The 25,554-nt window shown below is 35.7% G+C and overlaps 1 protein-coding gene across 8 annotated transcripts; it reads right to left on the reverse strand.

Annotated features, from left to right (window-relative positions):
- EXOC1 (exocyst complex component 1) lies at positions 1-25,554 on the reverse strand. Of its 8 annotated transcripts, XM_071432341.1 has the most exons (21): positions 25,229-25,554; positions 23,399-23,532; positions 22,427-22,557; positions 21,416-21,575; positions 20,517-20,537; positions 19,564-19,751; positions 18,520-18,747; positions 18,198-18,330; positions 17,921-18,030; positions 17,303-17,356; positions 13,170-13,319; positions 11,970-12,075; positions 9,031-9,075; positions 7,726-7,889; positions 5,914-6,024; positions 5,357-5,433; positions 4,642-4,870; positions 3,458-3,641; positions 2,087-2,286; positions 1,475-1,669; positions 1-680 (listed from the first exon to the last, which is right to left on the reverse strand). In XM_071432341.1, exons 2-21 carry the CDS (start codon positions 23,520-23,522, stop codon positions 528-530), a joined length of 2,763 nt encoding a protein of 920 aa, XP_071288442.1. In that variant the 5' UTR covers positions 23,523-23,532; positions 25,229-25,554; the 3' UTR covers positions 1-527. The 8 variants fall into 8 exon arrangements, with proteins under 8 accessions (XP_071288442.1, XP_071288443.1, XP_071288444.1 ...); XM_071432342.1 differs by lacking the exon at positions 20,517-20,537; XM_071432343.1 differs by lacking the exon at positions 9,031-9,075.

The following is a 25,554-nucleotide window of genomic DNA, read 5'->3' on the forward strand; positions in this document are numbered from 1 at the left end:
TATGATGAACATAGTTTAATTAAGAATTAGAGCCATAGTCACATTACATTTCAGAACATGAATTCAATCTTCCCACTGCATAAAGTTCTACATCCATACTTCCTAGAACAAGGAAGGGAAAGTATCTCATAGTCTTCAATACTTACATAATTTCTAAGATGAAAAATATTAGTGAAAACAGTAGTATTCTTTTGGCATACTATGAAGGTAGTGCTTACTGCTTTTGGCAAGAGAAGAATTATAAATAAAAATATTTTAATATTAGGGAAAGGGAAAAACTGTCTCCAAAGTGTTTCACTGAATTAATGCTTTCAAACAGTACTTCAGCCCAATAGAAGCACAACAAATTCCCGAAGGTTTTATTTTGCCCTGAAAGGCATTTGAAGCAGGAGTGTTACTCAACATACATGGCAGTTAACTACACACACATGGAAATCCACCTTTTAAAAACCCAGTAACATTTATAGTGTTTGATTCCCTTATACACAGGCACACACTTTGCTAGCTTCTGTTTCCCTTTCTAGAACTTAATGAGACTGTGCAATACTGGAGCAGTAGTCTAAAATGTCCTGTATAGTAAATTCCATAGTAATTCCTGATCCAGGGTAGCAGCGAGCTATCAGCCCTTCAAAGTGCTTGTACTGTCGTATGAATTCATCTTGCATGGAATGCCACACAACCTGCCAAAGAAAGCAAACTTTAGGAAATGTCAGCTGGCACAACACACTGCATAGGTTAACTAGAAAACACTGGCTCATTAATCAATCCTCACTTCAGATGTCATTTTACAGTTAAAGATTACTAATGAAGTTCAATAGCTTGAGTTACTGCATTAAAAAGAAGATTGATAGTTTTTACCCATTAAGATCTGTAATGTTGACATGACTTGTAATAAATGTGCAAAGCAGAAAATAGTAAAGAAGATGGGGACGTTTTCCTAATGGAGATATTGCTATTGTCTTTCAGGAAAACACATTGAACCAGAAGAGTGCTATAATTGTGCCACGTTTCAGACTTTAAAAATCTGTTTAAACAAGCTTAACTCAAGTCTACTTATTATTTACTCCAGCAAGAAAGTATACAGAGTGTAAGAAAAACATTAGACATTAAACTTTCAGAAAATATATAACTGAAAGTATTCAGCTATAGTGCACCAATTAAGATTCACACCAGGTTACCCATTCATTTAAATCTATTCTCTACTTCCAATGTATTTTGCACAACAGACATCACCCATTAATGGTCAGCTAGGGAATCATAAAGGAAGTTTCTCTCTGAAATTTCTTCCACTACTCTGGTCCAAATCAGTATTAAACAAATAGAAACAGATTAGGATTATAAAAAAACCCAAGAGCTGTACTCAAAATTTATGTTTTTAGAGTTATGCTGAACATTGCCACAGAATACAAATGCAAAAGCAGTAATAAAAAGCCTCTGTGCAATTATAGGATTTTCAAGACACAATTTAGTTTACCTGAAGTAAGTTTTCTTCTTCACAGAGATGTTTATCTACCTTCTTGTAGAGATTATCCAATCCCTTCTTCACTTCTTTACCGGGATATTCCTTTATAACTTTACGAAGCTCTTGTTTATTAAAAGCCAGCTGATAGCTGACTTCCTCTTCCCGTATACCCTGTGCCACACGAGCTTCAACACCTTCAAAAAAATGCTAACAACAAGTAATAGCATTAGTCACTATCACAAATCTGAGCTGTGTGGTTCAATCTTGATTCTTTTTCATGACTGTTGTGTTTTCCCAATTTTTTTAATTGGCATGAAGTACTGCTCAGCCATAAACATTAAAACACAGCCCAACAATGCAGTCCAAGTACTAGCATAAAATTTTCCCCTCACTTTCTTCTTCCTCAGAATCATTTGCTTATGACATTGATGTTCAGTCAGTACTATTAATTGCCGTGAAAAATTTGGTTATTTTCATCCAAGACTGTTACCCTCATGAGTACTCTTGCCAGACATGCTCCAGTCCAAAATAATAAGAGATGCAGTGATAAAGAGATTAAATAGTGGAAATAATACATTCAAAAACTATCATGTGCCATTTAAATGAATACTCAAATATACTCACATTTAATTTCTCAAGAGGCTGTCCAAGTGAGTAAATTACATAAGACTGAAGATGATCAGTGTATTTCTGTTTGGCTTCTTTTTTCTCAGCCTCCAGACAAGAAATTTTCAAGCGAGAAAGTGTTGCAAAAATATGATGGAAGTTCTCCATCATGACGACATCCCTGGGTGTCTTCTGGCTTTCATTAGCTACTTTCTCAACTGAAAGAAATGAGAAGCAAAATACTTTGAATACCAAAAGGACAAACAAATTCAGAAAAACATAACCAATAACCATAATGCTATCAAAAAAGGAATTTTGAATTTCAGGTAACTGATTACCATTTGTATGAGTCAGAATTACCACTAAAATGCTACCTAAGAGCCTTCAAAAGAAGCAACAGATACATTCAGGCTCTAAAATGATGAAACCTTTGTGGCAAAAAAGTCACTTATAAAAAGATACAAAATAATGAGTATCTATGATCTCATAACAGGTGTGAGAAACAAGTCGCATTCTGAGAAGGTTTACAAGCATGCTTTCAGTATCCCTAATAAATTGCACATGACAGAACTATTTAAGAGAAGTCACAGCAAAATTAATTCCCATCTTCACTAGGACAAAAAATTTCAAAAAGGTAGTAGGGGTTTCTTAAATGTACTTCTTAATCTCAGTTTTTGCTTATTAGCTTTATGGTCAAAATTACCATCAGTTCCTGAATGTAATAATAAAAATAGATAACCCTGCACACATAGCTCTTTTACTTCCCCCTTCCCCTGCCAAAAAAAAGCCCAAACCCCAAAAAACAACAAGCAGGCAAAAAAAAAATTCTACTCATCCCTCCTTTACTGCACCTAAAAGCAGGCTGAAAGAGGATGGCTTCAACCAAGAGCAGTTAATTTTCCATGCCTATTCATCCATTAATCATTTTGCTGAGCCTATCAGGATGCCCATCATGAAAGTGATCCAGGACACCAGAGTATCACTAATGAGCACAGATTCATTCCAGTCAAAACACTGAACTGCTAATTAGGAAAAATCTGCTACTGACAATTTCTTTTCTTCCTATATGATTTTTTACAGGGGGAAACAAAAAGACAAGAAACCACTTCAGGCTGAGCATGCCAGGTTGCTGCTATCTCCCCTCCCTCTTCAGAGTCTTAACCACTTTCCTCTGTCACAACTCCAAGTTACTTTACAGCTATGTACAAAGGAAAGTATCTAAAAGTATATTACAATCAAAAGGATTACACTTGCTCACTTAAAATAACAGAGACAACCAAAATTTCACCATAGTTTAAAAAAAAAATCACCTGTTAATTGGAGAAAAATTATATATAAACAGGTGGAAACAGCTATTTTAGTAAACTATGACAGCCTCAGAAGACCTACCACTGTCAAAGACAGCTCTAATAAGTTTTATGTAGGCTTTATCTAGATCTCCCCGTCGTTCTGCATTTTTGAAAATTGATTCAGCAAGGGCTGCAAACTCTTCAAATTCAGCAACAAATGGAAGGATCCCAACTTTACTCTTCTTTGAGATTTTTACTTCATCCATCTGCTTCATCTGATTACTCTTTAATTTAAAACAAGAACAAGTGTTAGACACTAGATCATGTAATAACTATTAAGAGAAAAATGCAGATGTACTGAAAAAACTGACACATATAAAAGACAGAAATAAATTCCTTCAATTACATCTATTTAGTCTTTCACCCTTTTTACCATTAATTTTTTTAAAGTAAAATAATTGGAAAGAAAAAGTAAAGAAGGTATTTTATTCCCATTTATTTACTTAGTATTATGAAAACAAACACCCAATTAAAAAAAAACCCCAAATTTATGCACCAGAAGCAGTTAACAATTTTCACTTTATGATCTAACAAGGAATTTCACTTTTCTGATTCAGCCAAGCTAACAATTCCTTTTGCTGCATGAAGTCTCTTTAGTCTTCTTTTGAAGAAATTTTATTTCTGAGTGTAATAAAAAAATCAGTTTCCAAATATTTTAAGTATTAAACTGATCAAGAATGGTCAGTTTTATGATGTTTGCCTAGAGTGAAATTATATTTATGACAATAAAACAAAGTTATACCAATGACTCTGTTTTCACATGTCATATTTAATATAATGGTCATACCTGCATTAGCAGAAGAAAGTTTCAGACAGTAGGGGCTTCTTCTGCTACTGCCAAAACACCTCATACCCTTGTACATCCACAAGGTTTGGTTTTGGCAAGTAAAAAAGGCAGAGAGCTGTATTTTACTTAATGAATTTCAGTAATCTCATAAGGCGTACAAGTTTAAACAAAGAATTAAGAATGTCAGCTAGCTCAGAACCCTGAGCAAGTGGTCTTACTTGGTACAAAAAACTACTTATTGAGGAAAACTGGAATGGAGAGGAAAAAAGAAACATAACCACCATTTATTTGAAGGCTTGGCCAGTAGAAAAGCAATAAATTACAAATTTTCACTTCAAATTTAAAGAATTTAGGTATATAGAAATGTAAAATCAAACTGGGTAGGAGTGGGCTTCCTATATTACAGTTAGCTTAATCAGAATAACTAAAGAACTTACAATGCACTTATCAAAGTTCCTTTTGACAGTCACCAAAACATTTCCAAGTGTTGTGCTGAGAAAGGACGCAGGGTCCACATTTTGTGCTGTCCATACATGATGGCTCATCTTAACTAACATATAAAGGGAATTAAAGCTATCAATCTTGTCTCCCAGTGCTATAAGGTTATTCAGCTCAGGTTCAATACAACGAAATATTTTTGTCATCATTTGTCGGATCATGTCCTTCCTATTAAAAATGCATAAGAGGAAAATATTACTCTGACAGTTTACTAGGCTATTTTACATGCTTTTTGATATATTTATTTGATATAGTAGTCTCATTTGCATTCAACAAGTCTCATGACTTTCAGAAAGTCAGTACCACACAGTAAAAATCAACAGTCACAGGTATAAAATATTCCAAAAAGTATTTTCTATGTGGAAGCTGCCACACACTCTCAGAACTTTGCTAAGCATATTTTCTATATTATAGTGCCAAATTTCAATTTGCAAGCTATTAAGAGAATTAAACAACTATATACATGAGCACCCATTCTATATACAAAAATTATTCTTTTTACCGACACACTCAGTGTCTAGGTAAAAATTTGAAGTTCACTGTTCACTTTCACTGAAAGGGAATAATTTCTGATTTTAGAGAAAAAAAGTTCTATATGCCAAATAAACTCAAAGATAGGTTTAGGAATCAGTAATAAAAAATAGCAGCACATACTCAGATGATACTGTTTGTGGAACACCGGAAGTGTGCGAACGAGATAGAGCTATTCCATCCATTTCCTCCACTTCATTCTGTGAGAACAAGGAATGTATGTAAAGATAAGGTTTGTCTCCAATTCTTTATCAAAACAGATACTACATCTGACAAAACCAATGTAAGTAGCAGTTCCACACCCCCAGCAGCCCCCTTGCCTCCAGAGGCAAAAACAGAACAGTTTGAAAGTTTCTGGTCATTTTCCAGTCACATTCCACCAAATTTAATATTATCTACAATTACTCCACACTGTCTTCCTATATAGCATGATGGAGTCTTTGTTGTCATCTTATGAGGAAACAAAGCCATGACAAAGGAAGCATGTCAGTCCTTCTGTCATAAATTTTGTTTAGGTTCGCCAAAAAAAAAGATCCTTCCAGTTCATGAAGAAAAACAAATTATTTATCACCTGGATCACATAATCAGTTCCAAAGTTCTCTTTTAAACATGTCTCCTTTGAGGCCTGGTCAATTTTTTGAGGCCTTTTTTACTACAGTGAGAGAGAATCTAAGTCTTACCATTGTTGTTCCAGAGGTGCTCTGATGTTGTTGCAGTTTGAAAAATTTACTAATGAAGTCCTGTTCTGCCAGACACAGAGGCTCTAGTTCACTTAACACTTGCTCAAAAATCTAAAGAAAGTTGAAATATTTTATCAACACACCAAATACTATGGAGAGTTAAGAATACTAATTTTAATTGTTTGTTACATATACTTTTTATCTTCAGTGAGCTTTAGAAACTTTTACTTAACAGAAATAGAAACAGCTTGTAAGTAGATGTCTAAAAATAATAGCTGCCTCTTCAACATAGTCCTTTCTTATCCATGTAATACTGTGAAGAAAAAAACAATTGATGTTTTTCCACAACTAGAAGCTTTCTAGTTGCAGCCTGAGGAAGCACTTTTGTGCTATAATGGAAACACTTTCATTTTAATAGCAAGTCTTGGGTTCTGCCACCATCTTTTCTGCCTGGGTTGCTGAGCAGAGGAAGACAAAATTAAAAGCTTCAGGGAAGTAAAACAGGTCAACTGTGTATGTTGAAGTTAACTGTTCTGTAGAAAAAGCAGAAAAAGTTTCTACATAGCTGCTAGAGAAGGAAATAAGTAGGTTTTGTACTGAAGTATGTAACACAATTTTTAGATTTAAACTAAAGTAAAAACCACTATTTTGGCAATAAGGAATTACAATGATTTAATTTTATTAATAAAAAATAAGGAAATTATAAGGCAGATGTTTAACATATTTCTCTTAGAATTTTCTCTGCAAGTATTTAAAAATTAAAGCATGCAATAATTTACATAAAGTAAACCAATCTAGCCACACAGGAAATCCACACTGATGAAAACCCCCATAGGGAAAAAAACCCAACAACTCAGTGGGTCAGCTCAATAGATTATAACTCTCTATATTAAATCACATTCATATATCCCCAGTGGGTGTGAGGTACAAGTGAGAAATTGAAAATAATAGCACAATAATTGCATAAAACTGTTTTAAAAAGTTAGCCTTTTAATTCTAGACAAGTTGCTGCTACAAGTTTGTAATAACAGTTAATATTGTTTCAGGCATCTATTTCCTCCCAGGAAAAGACTAAGCAATGATTTGAAGAGGTCAGAAGAAAAACATTAATCTCCATCAAGTAATTCAATAGAGAACAACAAAATTATTTTTATCTCTGACTGATAACTGCTTGTTTTCCTTCGACAGCAGTGAGGAGTTAATTCTGCCAGAAATGGTAAGCACTGTCACAAATTTTAATGGTTCAGGAAAAGAAGTCAACAGATGCTGAGGACAGCAGGTTTTAAAACAGGATGAGGCCACTCCAATAATAACTTAATGCTATTGGTGAAAGTTAAAACTGATGATAACTAATGTGAAACCAGTATAAGTAAAATTTTAGGGTCACACTCAAGTCCTGGCTAAAATTCTTATCTTCCTTATCTTTCACTTTTGCTTACATACTAGCAAAATGCCATAGAACACTGAATGAATTGAAAAAAATAAAACCAGTGAAGAATCCATCAGTTCCATTCCTATTTCCTTAAATACACATATTTGGCTTAAACTTAAAAGATAATTTTTTATGCTTGATATTCTTTAAAGACTCCACACAGCCCATAAAGGATTTAAATAGAATCTTATATTCTGAGATTAATACTGTGATCTACATATTTCTTAGGAACTGCCTTTATTAAATGTATGGTACATAAAACCTTTGATATTGACATGTTTTAGGATTTAAAAAGTAGAGATTTTTGAGCTATAGAAGGATATGTAAGATACCTCTAATACAAAACTAAGCAAAAATCCTATGGGGTATTTTGGCTTTACCTTATCAAATTTTGTTCTGTCAGCCACATCCAGGTCAGAGGCAGACATGTTTCCCATGTCTAACAGTGAGGATGACTGAGATCTGCGGTTTCCTGAACTCTGAACAGAGAGTTTATTTAGACTAGAAGTAGACCCAGTTAATTTTCCAGAACTTCCATGAAGACCTGTGAAATAAAGACACTATGAAGGAGGAAAGTGAAGGCAGAATAAAATACTGAAGATTAGGTTTTGTTACAGAACATATGAGATCAAGAGTTGCTAGTAGTCCTATATTAAAAACAAACAACTTTTGTCTAAGCTATAAATGCTTTTGCTGTAAATGTACTCTTTCCTCATTATAAGGTAACTGAGATTCTGCAGCAATTTTCAAAATACAATATAACTATTTAAATTCTCATTGTAAAGCATGGCAAAAAGGTATAAAAGGAACGAAACTCTAAAATACAGTAACACAGGGATTGAAGACTTGAAAGCTAAGACCAGCTATCACATTTGTGGATGTATTTTGGGCAAAGGCTGCCACAAGCAGAACTGAACCACAGGAAGGAAAAAAATTAAAATGTTTTATATATACACAGGCACTTTTTAATCTTGCACTTGATCTTTCTGCTGTTAACATCCTTTTAACTACAGTTTCATCCAGCTATTTTGCTGAATCTACAACCCTACAGTAACTCTGCTGCTAATACTCTCACCTCCCTTTGATCATAATTAAGATTCAGTCATTTCTTCATGATATTGCCTTCTCCTAGGAGTACGTTTTTTCTTTTTTTATTTCCTTTCCTTTTCCCCTAATTTTTTAAGAAATGTTGGACTAGGACAGAGAAAGCTAATACCAAAAAAGACCAAAACATTATAATTATTTGGATTTCCCAGTAAACTTTTCACATCTAAGCCACATAGAAACTTAAAAGCAATCCTGCAAGCTTCACTTAACTGCTCTGTTGGTATCAAGTCTAGGGACACAAGATAAACTCTATAGATCTTATCTAAATTGTCACTTCAATGTACTGAAGGAATGGAAAACTATGACAAGGTCTCAGGCACAAATACATTTTTACTATTAACTAGTAGCATGGGAAAACCAGAAGATATTGCCTTTATGTGGAAATCTTCTCAAATTCTATGTTTGGACTTAGAGCTGTGCTTCCTTTTTGGCTTGCCAGCCCAATGGTTCTGCTCACGTTTATTTCATTCTGAACAGAGTGCTTCAGTGTGAGGTAGATTCTTCCTGATGCAGCACTACATTGTAACATTGACACACATGCATTGACAACACCAACTAATGCAACTAGTTATACTCACTCTCAGTTTCCTGTTTGACAGCACTTTCTTTTCGAGGCAGTGTAGCTGGGATGGATTAGGTTGCAAGCATCAAAGACAAAGACAAGTTAAAATGCAGTTTGCACAAACCATGCACAAGATGCAAGTTAAGCTCTAACTGGAAAGAAACATGCAGAGAACTATAAGCAGCAAGTAACTACATTGCAAACACATTTAGTTGGAGAGGTACTATTCTAGAAATTCAGTATCTAAACTACGTGGAAAATAGAATAAGTTTCTAGGTATTTTTCTTATAGCTATAGGTATTTTTCTTATAGCTATAGCTTGATTTTTCTTATATAGTATGGTCAAAGAACACTTTTGGTAACATGTATTTAAGCTCTCCCAAATTGAGAAGTCCATTAAATTATCTGTCAGACTCAGTTTCCATGAGAAATCATATCAACAATAGACATTAAGAAATTAAAATGTACTTATGGAATTTTCTTACTGAGTCGGAGATATTGTCCACCTTTCGAATTTAAAACACACAATTACTGCAAAATAATTAATATCAACAGTAAGACTGGCTAACCTTTCTTAGTTGTTGCAAATCAGGATATTTACATAGAGATTACATATTTTGCATTCATGCTGCACAAAAACAGATGACTGCAAATTTGGAGAGGATAAAAATAATAAACATATAGTTAAAAAATTTACAAAGAGGTTTTTATATTTTTCCTGGCTCTTTTCAGAATTGAAGTTTCCTCTAGTGGACTTCAATATGAAATTTAAAGTAAATGGGCGTTTGTAGAAAATATAGAATCCCTAGAGTAAAAGGCATTTGCATACATACACTAAAAGCAATATGAGGTTTTAAAGAGATCTTGATGAGGATGGATGCTACAAGCCTCCCAAAATGGAGCAGGCAAGCAGAACCTACTGTAATAGAATGAGTATATATTTCTAATGCCACAAACATATCTTAAATACCAGATGTTCTCAAGTAGGCAACACTACTGATAATTGTAATACCAAATTCAAATTTAATTCCAGCCTGTTTTTTAGATCTTGGGGGTTTGGCCGATTTTGAATAAAAAAGGTTTAGGCATGATATATTTACCATATGCAACTATCATGCATTGGTCCCACTTCTTCATGGTCCTCAATTTCTAAACACATGGGACTTATTACAGAATGTAAAGAACTACAAGATCAGGCCCTGGACAATCAGGGGAGCCTTAGTGGCTTTTAACAAGCTACATCATATAAACATATGACAATAGTAGCACTCTTTCCAACACTGACTTTATGGTATTTAAGTATCAAAGTCTTGGCTTCATCAGAAAAGAAAAGAAAAAAAAGAAAAAAAAGAGAAAAGACTACTTAAGACGAGAGTGAATGCTCATGACCCAGGCTGGTTTTTTGGCCATAAAAATGCAGACAAAGAACCTCGCGCTAGCACAGAATGCCAGAGTTCTCCCAGCATCCCCTCTGCATTTGAGGCACTCAAATAGCAGTGCTATTCCCAAAGCACAAAAAAAAGGCAAGAACACACACCAACACAACTTGGAAACAGGTCATCTTTAGTATTTGAGTACAACTGGAGCATTATGAACCTACACTACTCCTTAAACAAGTTTACTATTAAGAAGTGATATATTTTGAATGAATGTGCAATTAGTAATAGCACAATCACTACAATGAACACAGAAGCCTTTGAAATTACACACCCTTATGAGGCGTTGCAACATAAATAAATTTGCACAAATACATGACAGAAGTCTTCTCAAGGTGCAGCTTTTACTCTGGTGACTGGAAGGATCTCTTTCTCCAAAATGCCTGATTGCTCCATAACATTAACACAAGTTAGGGAACTGCTACAAAAGCTGTCTCTCACAAGTACAAATCACAAAACAAGTGTCAAGACAAAGTGTTTAGAATGTTTCAGAAATCAATTTGTATTAGATTAATGGTATTTTTTTGTCTTGCAGTAAGATTGCTTTTCAAGATTTAAGAATTCAAATGTTCTGACAATGACATCTTATTGCAGCTCTGCTTTCTATGTCCAACAGCTTGCCAAGACCTATCTTTGCAGTTTTCCATCTCTCAAACAAGCCTTACTACCTTCCTACTTTCTTCCTTTCATTACATTTTTCTGGTTTCTACCATCAAACTTCAAAGCATAAATTCAAGACCCAAAAGAGGCTGACAGAACTTACTACTTACAGCTGCACATAATTTTGGAATTCAGAATTTGCAAACTGGTAAACCGTGGCAAATAAAAATATTTTCCAACAAGCTTTGAAACACTGCATCTCAAAATACAGAACTGACAATACATAAATACACCTATAGCACTGCTGATTTTGAAGTATCCAGTTGGGTTTTTTTTAAGCTTTACTTCCATATTCACACTAGACTAATCCAAGTAGAAATAATCTCTTAAATATAAATACCTACACATTAACAAATTATGATTTCTAGTCTCAGGCTACATAGGTAAACCCCCCTGAAAAAAAACATTTAAATATGTAAGTTTTACTAGGTAGGATTAGCATTATAAAACTAGCTTCTTAAAAATCCACCCAAGATTTATTAAAAGTAGCAATAACAGCAGAATGAACACAAAACAATGCTGCCCAAACTCCCTTTCATTACAAGAGTTGATTTTTCAAATTTGTTCAGGTAACAAAGTAAAATAATTCAAGTAATAAAAAGTGAGTGTAGATTTGAAAACAGAGAAATATTGTATTTTATACTTTTATTTTGACCAACTTCACAAGATTTCAGTTGTGCTACTTTGGCCTTGTGGAAGTCAGAAGTTTTACCAGTCATATTTTTCATCCAACTTCTTCCATCTTGCCAAAAGTAAAGAATTTTACACCATTAAAAAATTAGCCCTAGGTGTCATAATGAGTCTTTTATATGCAAACAGTAAGAATTCAAAGCAAGATATGTGCCTTCTGGAAGCTTACCAAACTTTTTTCCTTCTCTGGTTGTGCCTGTCATCTTGATCTTGGCAACTTCAAAGAAATCTTTTATTTCCCTTTCATAAAGTCGTGACAAATAATCCATATAATTCTTAAAAGAAAAATGTAAATTCAGTTAACCGGTATTCATACTGATTTTCTTCTATTATGGGTAAATAACTCTTAGAACCTATGCATTTTCAAGTCCTACTAAATAACAAACTGGTTTGGACTACATAACTATATGTATTAATGCAGCATGCACAAAAATATATTTGTGATATTTGAACAGCTTATATTCATTTTCATAGTGAGTTCACTGAGCATTAATCAGAAACTTCTACTTTTCCTTCACAAGTAAAAATATGCAATGCAGTACATACAGATAGGATTACTGGTGGTAGAGTCTCACAGAATTCATTTCAAGGGTAGAAGAGAGAGAATTCAGCACCATTCTCCCTCTTCTATCAGACTCTTACTGTTCCCCCAAAAGCACACATAAATATGTAATTCTCTTATTTTTCAATTAGAAGATCACAAAGATGCCAACCATTCACTACCTGCTTTACACTGAAGGCAAATGAATAACTATTCGAAAGCTATTGTCAAAGTCTAATTTAAATCTTCCATTTAAGAATGACAGAATTTTAATTTAAAATACTTGTTTTGTAAGCACTAACTTTTCCTTGACTTCTACCTGAACATTTTCTATACTTTTGTAGTAATTTTTTTACTCCATGCTAGTTTTAAACAAGGTAGTTAAAAGTTACATGCATACAAGGGAAAATCATTTCTATTTAATCTACTGTACAAGAGACCTCTAAAGTTTTTGACACTTCCAAGTGAAATGAAGGTCTGTTGAAATACAGATGTTACACAGGCAATAAGCACACCAATTTGAAATTAGCTTAATAATTTTTTCTTAATAGGCTGTTGAATGGCAAACTTGTTTTACATAAATATTAAGATAAATATCTTGTGATACCTCAGCATAGACTGAGGGAAAAAACGAACAGAGCAGGAGACCACAAATACTAAAAAATGAAGTTTCCTATTCTAAAAAAGAATTAAAAAAGAGGAGCAGTGAGTTATACTTAATATATAGCAATAGTAAAATGACATGTACATCCACAGAGGCAATTCTTTTGACTCTCAAGCCCAGTCTATTATGTACATTCTCTAGAATCATTTGATCACTTCACATACCTTTGTTAAGCCTTCATATTTTCCATAATCTGTGTTCTTGAGCCACTCCATCAGTTTAGCATATCGAAGTAAATCTCTGTGAAATGGATGATGATTGGGTAATGTCAATTCAGCAGAGTGCTGGGCAAGAGTGGAGCTCTGATCGTGACCCTTGATAAGAAAAAGTATTAAAGTAAATCTGGAAGCACTACACAGATGCATTAGAAGTTTCCTGAAAAATGTAATATGAAGCATTTTATTCAGACAAACAGAAAGGCCTCAAAATACCTTGCACAGAAGCAAGGTCTAGAGATGCAGGCTGAAAAAGACACCTAACCTAATACAGACACCGAGTTATTACAGCCAAGGCAGGCAGTGCATCTTAACAAGCTTGTTCATTTTAAGGCTTTCTGCCTTCTGGGTGAGTCACTTTGGCACTTTTTGTAAAAGAATGCAATGTACACCTGAATGAAAATTTAATGACAAGTGTTCAATTGATCCTGAAAATTTTAAGAGATTATCACATTATTCCTCTAAAAAAAAAAGAAAATAGCTGCTTCTGTTTAAAGATGTTTTTCAACATACTTTAGTCCACTTTGGCCAAGCCTTCCTTGATCAGTGCACACACATTCCCTCTCCGTCCACACAAACAGACACACACAACACACCATCAGTGAATGTTTACAGCCAGTAGCATAAACCAATCCATTTAACACAAGCCACTAATTTCATGCTCCTCCTTTACACAAAGATCCCATCATATTGCTAGAACAACACATGATTTAGCTTTTTAAGCTTTCACTTGCTTGAACAAGCTTCCTGAGTAATTCAGGAAGAGAAAGCAAGGTAACACCTCTGCACAGCCACACAGCAGAACACACAGCCACTATCCCTGGGTTAAAAGAATGGAGGATAATTTATTTAAATCATTTCCAAATGGCTTTAATATCTTCTGTAAAGTCTTTTTTTACTGGGCTTGCTGTAAATACAGCAACAGAACTTATAGTCTGTGCCATGGAAGCATGCAAAGATTGTACCAATTGGTCTCCAATTCCTGCATCACATGCAGGTGCTTTATAGAGGTCAGTCAATGTCCATCCCTGCGAGAGGAAGCATTCCTGACAGTTCCATCTTGGACAGGACAAGTCAGCAATAAGAATAAGCTACACCATTTAAAAACTGCCTTTGCCTGTTTCTCAGTTGGAACAGAAGCCAGTTTGGATCAAAACTAAAGCAACTTTGTCTTACCCTTTTTCTGTTGTACTGGATACTAATCAGTTCAAGCCTTTTGTTAGAAAAAGCTCTTCCACAATATATTCACAGACTTGTTTAAAAAAAAAATCTAAGATTTAATTTGTAAAATACCAACTTTTACCAAGTAATGCAACATGAACACTGGCAGCTTCTGGATAAAGATGAACTACTACATAACAATCATAGAATGGTTTGAGTTGGAAGGGATCTTAAAGACCATCTAGCTCCAGCTCCCTTGCCATGGGCAGGGACACCTTCACCAGACCAGGCTGCCCAAAGCCCTATCCTTGAACAACTGGACTTGAACACTTCCAGTGATGGGGCATCCTCAAGCTCTTTTCGACCTGTCTCAGTACATTTTTGTATCCAACATGAGCGTGAACTTACTCTGAGCCCTGCTCTTTTAACTACATAAACTGACATACAAATAGACCCAAAAAACAAGTCCTGGCCAACTTCATTAATTTATGCTCACAGAAAATGGGGAAGGATAACACTATAAATTTTTCTTATAAAAACAATCCTGTAGTCTGACTTCAACAAAAAGCTAGTGTAATTATTGGAACATATAATTTGGAATTGGAATCCAGCCAACATTAGCAACACAGCTGCTCTTGTGATTGCTGAGGTCATACTCAATATTGTGGGCATACTTTTGGGGATACATATGGGAAAACTTCTCAACAAATCTTTGATATGCTTCTGTGAAAAAAAAAAAATTAGAGAAACTCCCTCTAACCCCTCATTTGTCACATTCCTACACCATGCGTTTTTAATGCTCATTACAGTTTAACGTAATTTACCTGGTGGCTGTCACAGCTTTCATCAACTACATCAGTGCAAATACTCATTCATTTTACTGCTAGGAAATACTGAGCTATCCAAATTTTTATTTCTTCTTTCATGTAACCATTTTATTCATGTCCCTTTGTTACACACAACTTCTCTGGTTAGTAGTTGCATTCTTCATAAAGGTAGATGACAAATTCCCTGACAAGGTAAATTTCTCTCTCCAGGCCAACATTTCCACAGGACTAATCATTCTAGTTACAGTAAAGCATGTTCTGTTCAAGACTGCTCTAAAACATTACAGAGCTTCTAGAGGTACCTTTCCCATCTCATTTAGGGGCTTTCTGTTATTACACATAAATTTATACCGTTACCAAATGACACCGCAAATTTGTCATTCAACTATTTCATCATTTCAAAGCTTCAACCTGCTTCATATTTCAAAGGCAGAAAGCCTGGAGTTGCCTTTAAATTGAGTGCTGAAGCTGGTTGTTAAAAAAATCTTTAAAGTAATAGGTTAATTAATTATTAGTATTACACAAAAAAGACAACTACATTAACTGTTAGTAAACAGTTTTTAACACTGCAGCAAATGGCTCTCTGAAGTTGCATTTCTGTTTAAAATTTTTAATATTTATCCTCTTCTTTTTAATGTAAAGGAGGTGAAGCACTTTAGTATCTTACAACCATAGTTTAAATCAAGCATTGATTATTTTGCTTTTCAAAAAATACAGAGCAATTTCACACTTTCAAGGAAATATATTTAGGCTCAAATGCCAATGTAACTATGTTTTACAACTAATGACTTCCAAATCAGAATGTCTAGCTTATATTAACAGCTTCCTAGACATTATAATGTTTTCATTTGTGTTTTTAATTTAGGATTCTTTACCTTTATCTTAGTTTTTTCTAAAATGCTTTAAAATACTTTTTTAAGAAACATTCTAAACAACTAATGCAACTCTTCAGATGTTAAAGGCAACAAAGTATTGGAGTTGAGGTTTTCAACAACATCAGACTAAGAAATTGCTATATTCCTCAAACTAACAAAACAAGCTCATTTTAGTAAGATTACACAAGAATCTGATATACCTCCAGAACTCCTCACAGCTAACAGCAAGCCAAAGCTTTTCAGAGGGCAAGTTTGTATGAAAAACAATGTGAGGCCACTAATAGTATCAGAATTTTAAAAAAGTAAACTGCCAATTGGTAATAGCATTCTCAACAGCACTGAAAAGTGTCTTAAGAATAATAACTTCATCTAATACACATAATATTACATGGTAATAATAATCTCTTACCATTTTTTAAAAAATAAAATCCTCAGAAGAGAACATCAGAAAGACATTCTATTTAACAGCCACTTCCATACACAAGTCCAATATTCAAACTCTGTGGATGCATTTACACAACATAGTTTCTACTTGCTCATTTGAGGGCTGGGACACATAGTCTGTACCCAGATTTTCAAATTATGGAAAGTGACAGAGGAAAAATACCTTCTTAAGCACAGAAGCTAAAGGCAAAAAAAAATTATTATACTGTAGAATTCTTCTGCAAAATGAAGAAAATTATTATGCCTGGAATTCTTCTGCAAAGTGAAGAAAATGTAGGAAGCAGTTATCCTTGCCATAAAAAGCCAGGCTCTAAATGCAATTCTCTATACAATTATCCAGTGTTACTCTATTCCACTCTCTGCACACACTGTAATACATAAAATTTAGAACTGTAAAACTTTTATTGAGCTAATATGTATAAAACCAGAATTACTATTTCTTATTTACAAATACTGCAATTTCACACATTTGCAATACCTGTACTGTTGTACATTTATTACTATTTCCTGAAAATATTTTTGCTCCATGCATGTCAATCTGTCTCTCAGCAACTTTTGGGAATGAGATCAGAGGAATGTTAGCTCATAAACAGATGAACAAAGCTTAAGGGCTGACAAAAATAACAGAAGTGAAAAGGGACGTAAGTCTGATGCCCTGTAATCAGACAGGACAAATTTCCTTTTGCAGAGTAAAAAATGCAGCTGCTAGTTAGATAATTTCAAGCTCAGGAAAAAAACTGGTTAGAAAATTTTGTATCAAACTCAATGTACTCACTGGAACTGAATGATAGGAGGACCTGTTATAGAGCTGAAGGAGGGTCTGAGTAAACTGATTGAAGATAAAAAACACATACATTAAAAAGCTGAGGCTAAAAAAACCACCCAGACTTTAGGAAACAAGTGTCAGGACAATGTTTTATGAATAATTCAAGTTAAGAAACAAAACCAAGGTTCAGACATTTTATTTTGTATGTTTGGTTTTGGTTTGGGGCTTTTTCCATGGTCTTTGAGGTTCAGATGGCAAGACCTTCTATATTTTCAGCAACTAACATCCTTTAAAAGGTCACTGCTTTTTCTCCTCAATTATCAAGCTCTACAATTAAAATAAATCCTTATATATCACATAATGCATTTAATTCTGATAGCAAGCTGTAGTGGTTTTGGTTTGTCAATTTGAGATTTTGGGGGGTTTTTAAAAAGAAACGTTTGGGGTTTTTTGTTAATGTAAGTGATTCCTGCAGGCAGTTATTGTTTGGTATGCTCAGCTGTGCCTGAAGACCTTCTAGCATTTCCTGATTACAGCACAGAATATGTGCAATTTTAGATAGATTGTTTTCCTTCTCCAGAAAAGTTTGTGACCAAAAATTGCATATTCAATAGTAAGAAATAATACCTGCTGAACAAATACGCTGTTCAAATGACTGGCAAGTCTCCGTGCAAACTGCTCCCGCAGGTCACTAAACCGCTGCTGCTGCTGCTTCACTGCATGAAGCATGTCATGTCCTACAAACAAAAAGGACTTTAGAGTGTACAAAATACAGAGTAATATATTGAAAAAGGGAACCAAGAGGACCAGAGGTCACAATTCCTTCAATCAGCAGAACAAAATCTGAGACTAGTTGGCAAGGCACTAGTATAATTAATTTTGTTAGACAGTAGTCTGACGTTACCTGGACGAAGAGCTACATTCATACACTGCAGAAGGGCATCTGCTGCATTAGTGCAGGCCTCAATGCCTCGAGAAGATGTCAGATCTCCCTCCTGAAGGGCCTTTATATGGCCCTTAGCCAGATCCATGTGATTCTACAAAATAATGGAGAGTATTGTCCATAAGCTGAAAGCAAATTAGTTTGCTATGCTAGTGAACCAAGATAAATACAATTTTGTCATTATAACTTACTGAAAATAGTGCAACAATTAAAGAGGGTAACAACCTAAAAGAATTTTATACCTGACATGAGCAACCATAATAAACATAACAAAAATGCTTACCACTAGGAACTCTATCTCTGACAGTAGTTTAACATTATTTGTGTTGCTGAGATGAATTAGGTGGTTGCTTTCTGAAATTTGATCCATTTGCTCCTTTACACTCTGAAGCATTTCTTCATAACTGCTCAGCTTTAGCTCAATTTGGTCAACTTCCTTTAGAGCTTCATCCAACAACTTCATCAAGATATTCACCTGTTTCTCTGAGGCCATAATAGACTGAATATTTGCCTGTAAAGGAAATAAAGTCACATTTTAGAAGACATTTTCATATCTCAAAAGCATTCTGATATCTCCTTCTCCCTCTATTACTGCCAAATAGTTTCCAAAACTCTTGATGAAATCAACAAAAGAAAATAATATAAGCCATAGTGTTACCGAACACACAAATTTGTCTATGACACATTCAATAACATAAGATATAAAGCCAAAACTTTGCTCAAGTTCTTGGAGCTGAAGTATTGGTCTGCAGGAAAACAAAAAGCCAAACAGTAATCTCTGCTATACCAGAATATTTTTAGTTCCAGAAAACACAAGCACAGGTGATAGGGTCAGATTTTCTGTTGCAATATCAGCTATCGCTATGACAGCAGCCATTTTCAAAATATACAAGAAACACACAACTTGACAGTTTGAGGAGGTTGTTGATGATTCCCTCACGTCTGTACCCCCTGCATCTCCTAAGATTTCCAAGTGACCTCTAGGATGCTGGGTCTAAAAACCATCTACATTTCAGTACGTGACAGGTCATGTTAACTACCTTTTCAGAGAATGCTCTTTGGTCAGTATCAAAGAGAACAGTTCAACATGCTGGCAATAGATACATCAGAAGGAATGCTTACCCCATGCAGCATCAACACTGCACATCAGAAGGAATGCTTACTCCATGCAGCATCAACACTGTACATCAGAAGGAATGCTTACCCCATGCAGCATCAACACTGTACATCAGAAGGAATGCTTACCCCATGCAGCATCAACACTGTACATCAGAAGGAATGCTTACCCCATCCAGCATCAACACTGTACATCAGAAGGAATGCTTACCCCATCCAGCACCTGCAGCTCTCTTGACAACTTCTCTGCAAAGGCTTCAGCATTAGCAATAGCGTATTCACACCCTTCCATCATTATTTCAATATCCTGTTCCTCTCTTGCATTTAACTCCTGGTATTCATCCACAGCTTCTTCATCACCGCCTGCTACACTTTGATTCTCTCCACTTGGAACAGATTCTTAGGCAGAGAAGGAAAATAAAACACGCTATCAAGTCCAGAAAGTCACAAGCATTTTAAGAGTACTAAAGTATGTTTAAACTACCTGTAAGTAAATCAATCCATTAAACAACTCTCCCAAAAAGCACCTGCTGCCTATGAACACATTTTTTCAAGTCTCAGTCTTCCACATGCTTCATTACAATTTCCAGGACTGATTTCCAACAGTGATGTTTTCCAAATTATGTAACATAAGCAAAATACAAATATCCCCCTTCCTTTATTCCAAGGAAAAACCTAGTCTCAGTTTATTTACCTCTTACACTGGTAATCAGCATTAGAATATATTACAGTATGACACTCAATTTGTTAGTGGAAAATCAGTACAAATTAGATTCTCTCTTTTGGTTGACAGAGCATAAAGGAAGCATACCAAAGTTGATTAATACATATACTACTGATTAAATAAAAGTTATCTTGACACTCGAGATGAGTTTCACAGCAGGAATATCAGTACTGAGATAAGTGAAAATCAAATAAATAATGGTTTCCTTAACTACAATTCTCACAACAGTGTTTAACGAATTTAACAAGCCACTCAAAGGCTGGCAAATGAATATTAACACAGTCCAACCAGAAAGTATTTGAGACATTTGAAACATCTCTCTTATCTCTAGCAACTTAATAAGCTAACCAAAGCACTAAAAAACCAACCAACCAAACAAAAAGCATATTATTTAATGAAATTGCTTACAAGGCAAAATAAAGGAAAAAGGTGTTACGCACCTTCTGCAACTTTAGGAAGTTCTGAAGAATTAAAAGGTATGGAAAAGCAGAGGAAAGGAAGCAGAGAATGTTAGCTAGACAAAGCACGAACAGTGTGTATACATTTAAGTGGCAGTAAGTTTGAATGTTTTATTATTGCACAAACTTGAACTGTTAGATGTTTAAAACAAATTCTGGTCAACACCAAAACACAGAAATGCTATCCTTCCTGTTTCACATTTCCAATTCAAGTTTTTCTGCACACACCAGTCTAGTATTTAGTACCAGTAGTTTCACCACTTCTGACAGACTCTATATGATATACTCCTACTTGCTAAGTTTTACTATAAAATGTTAACTATTTAAAGATAATGTGACCATCAAGTATTGACTACAGGATAATCAAACAAGATACAAAGCCATCCTAGCCACCAATCAGTCACATAAATTGTAATAGAGTCTAGCAGAATTTAGCACATGCTTCACAGTCAATGAACTAGAACTCTCATATAAAACCCCCTTACCTTTTAGAATGCTACAAATTCTCACTTTTTAAAGCATTTTTCTAATTCAGGGGAAATGCAAATGAGAACAAAAGCAGATTTGTTACACATTTAGACCTACCAGTTCTTGGAGGTGGATTTTTGTTCAAGAAACAGAATGTCTTAGAAATACAGAAAGCTTATCAATATTTAGAACTTCATTAATGAAGTATTTTGTCTCGGTTCTCAGTTTTCTAAGAAAAAATCTGCTATATAGTCATCTCACTTATCTGAAGACTTAGAAAATATAAAGTTGAAAAGAAATAAGAATAAGAAAACAAGAAAACACATCAGGATTAAGAGTATTTTTTTTAGTGTATCTGTTTTAAATCAGTAATTACTAAACTTTAGACTTCAAATACAATTGTAGAAATTTACCTTCCAGCAGCTGTGAACTAACATTAATAAAGTCAATTTTCTTTCTAAGGTATCTCTGATTGAGTTTCCAGATACATGAAATGAAGGTGTTCTTTTCCACTGTGCTGCTTGCAACCCATTTGTACACTTTGTCAAAATGCAAATCAAATTCAGGACTCTCCTGCAAAAGATGAAATATGTTACATGCTCCACAGTCAAATAATTCTCTAAGTAGCAGAGACTGTCCACACATTTAATAATGGAGATGACAGGATAAAAATTAAATTACACACATGTCAACCTGAAGCTCATACAGCAACTTTAGGGCCCTCATGGACCTTAATAAAGGTGCGAAAATAGTGATAGTGAAGAACCAGAATCCACGCTATGACAGTAGTATTTTGTCAAGGCAAGTAAGACAAAAATAACACAACACACAGATGTGTAAGATTTTTCATGAAGTTTATGACAACAAATTAATTTAGGAGGGCAAAAATAGGTTGGCTCCTGTTCTGTGGAAAAGTCCACCATACCAGGACTGTATGCTTCCAGCTCACCCTCAAGCTTATATACTGCTTATTAAGAACATTGTAAATGTCCTAGCAAAAAAACATTACATGTAGCAGAACATTTTGGATATTTTAACAATTTATTACTGTAATTAGTAGAACAGTCATAAATTCTCTTACTGGAAATTAAGCTTGGGTGAAAAAATTTACATAAGACTTAAAAAGTACTACTGGTCCTTAGCAGATGCTCTCTACAGTCACTGAGAGATCACTACAACTAACAGGGCACATATTGAGACTACTGCTATTCAAGCATATCTAGACTACTGTTACTCAATTAACCAGGGTCATATTCTTGCAAAGGCTGAAAGAAAATGCAGGCACAGGCAGCACAGGAATGTATCACCTTAATTAGCCTGTTATCAATCGAATTTTTAAAGCAGCCAGTAACAAGGAAGTTAAGTCTGACTTGGAATGAAGAGGATGTTGTGAGCAGAGGACTACACAAAAAAGTGACACATACTTTAGCAGCATCTTTGGCATCAACAACAGCAAGGTCCCGAAGTGCCCATGCAGTCTGCCTTTTGTAAAAATCTCCCTTGTCCGATTTCTTCACTTTGACCACATTTACTTGCACTGGTCGTTCTGTTGTCACTATTAAGTGAAGCAAGAGAGTCACTTCAAAACACACATCATTTTAAAACACACATACTGCTTTCACATTTGTTTCTGCTGTACTTCCACTTCTCAAATAAATTATCTGTGGGGGAGATATATGTCATAGTATTTAGCTGATGAAAAGAAACATTTTGAAACATTTTCATCCACAATAACCACAGCTCAGTTTAAGCTGATATCTCTATACAGCTCATGAGGTTATGACCCCAAGTTTCAGCTATTCCTGTGATACAGCAGATTTGGGACCATGATCATGTAACTGACAAAGCACAAACATAAATGGAGAGTACAGTCAGAATAAAAACATTTTCAGACATTTTTCAGTCAAAGAAATATTCTAGCAAGCTAATTTATTGACAGATCAACCCAAAGCACCTTATTTTTTTAAGAGATATAATGTAATAATAGGCACTTAAAGGAACATTGGAACTCAATTGAGTTGCTGTGCCCTTCCTTGGACTCTAACAAACATTCTTTAAAGCATTTTATTTAGGCTTATCAGCTTAGATGATTACTAAACCCTGTTTTAAGCACTACATAAAGCCTGCTTCAAAAGCCCACCAGTGCCAAAAGAATAACTTTTGATTCCTTCCTTTCAAATTACAATGACATCTGTGAATCAAAGTAGTGGGCTTTGCTTCTTTTTTTAGTAGAAGCAATAATGAAAGTACAAGCTAAAACTAGTTTTCTCCATTAGGAATGGAAAGCACCTGCTTTACACAAGTCAAGAATAAGGACTGTACATTAAGATAAAACAAATGCAACCAAGAAAAAACAAAGGTGAAGACAACAAATACAGTGTGGTATTCCTATGTACCTGTGGCACACAAAAAGCAGTTCCTCTTCTTTTTGCCTGCTTTGCACACATTCACAATGCTCAATAAACGTTCATCATTGGGAGTGAAAATGTCCCTCTGCAAAGCATGCTTGATTGCAGTCATTTTCTCTCAGCTGAAAGATTTTAGGAGGTAAAAATAAACTCAAGCACATTTAACAGACACACATAAAAAAAGAAGAAGTCATGTACTTACAGTAACTACAGGATTTTAAAATTCAATTTTACAGATAACTTAATGACTTGTAATCTAGACAGGTATGACTTGGGTAGAAGACCAGACCACTTTAGGAAAAAATATTTAAAAAAAAGCTTACTCACTTATTTCAATCAGAAAACTGTAATTTATTAATACCTGGATGATCCTTCAGCTTAAATTAATGGAGTACAAAAAGCTTCTTTGTAGTAGAGGGAAATACCAGGCATTAACATAAAGTGTAAATTGGAGCCAAGCAAAAAAGACCATCTAATGCTCAAGCTTGTAGAACTCAATCACATATGCACAAAAAATAACAAACAAAACAAACAAAAAACCCCACCAAGCTCCAGAAAACTAAGGAATCAGCAATATTCACTTGATTCAGAACAGTTTCTCACACTACATTGAGATTTTATCTAGATTGAACAGAGAAACGCATTAGACATCACATTCTAGTGTTTTCATTTAAACACAGAAGTTTCAATATTATCTGTGCCTTAAAATTCTACAGTTCATTAAAAGCATGATTAGTATTCACAACATGCTACACTGCTTGATGCTGAGACAATATATGGAGTTGAATTTCAGGCTGGCTTGTTCTCTTGAAGATGCCTGAGCTGCTTTCTCTGATAAACTCACAGAAAAGACAAAGTCTTGGGCACTACAGTAATTTTGAAGATTATTAACTCAAGAACTTTGTGAAAAGAAGGGCCACCATGCCAAAGTGGAAACAGTACTGTCAACAGAGCTCAGGGCGTGCTGTTGATATGACACCCTATGGCAATGTACCACTCCATAGCTGCTAATAACTTTCCTTCTCTTCATTAAATGCTGGGCCCACCTTTTGTTTCCCAAATTGTACCAGGTCACCATTCCTGTTACTCTTCAACAGATGCATAAGATGAACATACAAAATTCTGATAATATGCTGCATTTCAGATTCAGATGCCTCTTTCCTTCCTTATTTAGAATTTTATTTTCTGCTCTAAGTCACAATCAAACTGCAACAAATTGCTAACTCTCCCATGTCAGTGCTAACACAAGTTGTCCAGCTTAGGCAGAATACACCTTTCCCATACAGCACAGCATGATAAATCCAAGATCCAAGGCTGGCTCTCACATACAGTTCAACTTCAGTCCCATTAGTCACAGTCACCAAAACCTTCACACTGTGCCAGGACTAAGCACAAAAATCGGCTTTTCAAACTTGAATCCTGCTGTCTCAAAGGAACATAGAATTTAGCCTAAGGAGCTAGAAATAAAGCTCCTTCCTCAGAAAAAAAAGCTTCAAGAAAGCAGAGACCACACCAGACTCAGATAAATGCCTTTAGACACTGCTGCGTTTTTCCCTGTAATGTTCCAGACAAAGACTACGTGAAATCTGTCAGAGATACCGCATCCCAGCCGCGGCCTGTCCAGGAACACACGCCAGCCGGGCCCGGAGTGCGCTACGGCTGCCAGCCCTGTCCGGCCTCCGCCAGGCTGCAAACAGGAACAGCCGCCGCTCCCGCATCCCACGGCTCACTACACACCACAAGGGCGCAGCCCAACCACAGCACCGCCGGAAACCGATCACACGATAACAATTTAACAGAAACACTCAGAAGAGCTACCTAGAGCAGCGGCGGCCTCCCGAGAGCCCGTCTGACACCGCTTCACCGCCTCCCGCCTGCGAGTCCCGCACAAGCGGCCCCCGACCCGCCCCGAACCCGGCGGCACCGCCACGGCCGAGCCGGCCCGCGGAGCACCGCGCCAGCCCCCACGCCTGGACGGGGGAAGGGGCGGAGGGCGCCGGAGCTGCCTCGCTCTCACCGCGGCGCCGGGACGCGCCGGGACAGGGCAGCGCCGGGACAGGGAAGCGCGGGGCAGGGCAGCGCCGGGACAGGGCAGGAAAGCGCCGGGCAGGGACGCGGCTCCTCCCGCCGCGGCTTCCGCCCAC

Source organism: Agelaius tricolor, unplaced genomic scaffold (genome assembly GCF_023055355.1).
Source record: "Agelaius tricolor isolate 1412-34295 unplaced genomic scaffold, bAgeTri1.0.p SCAF_8, whole genome shotgun sequence".
Classification (NCBI taxonomy): Eukaryota; Metazoa; Chordata; class Aves; order Passeriformes; family Icteridae; genus Agelaius; species Agelaius tricolor.

What these genes read in the sequence shown, in the direction of transcription:
- EXOC1 (XM_071432341.1), bottom strand. Translation starts at nt 23,522, where the DNA reads ATGACTGCAATCAAGCATGCTTTGCAGAGGGACATTTTCACTCCCAAT. An exon ending in ACTTCCTAAAGTTGCAGAAG is followed by an intron (nt 19,752 to 20,516) that starts GTGCGTAACACC and finishes TCTCTGCCTAAG; the next exon opens with AATCTGTTCCAAGTGGAGAG. An exon ending in GCACCTCTGGAACAACAATG is followed by an intron (nt 5,434 to 5,913) that starts GTAAGACTTAGA and finishes TTGTTCTCACAG; the next exon opens with AATGAAGTGGAGGAAATGGA.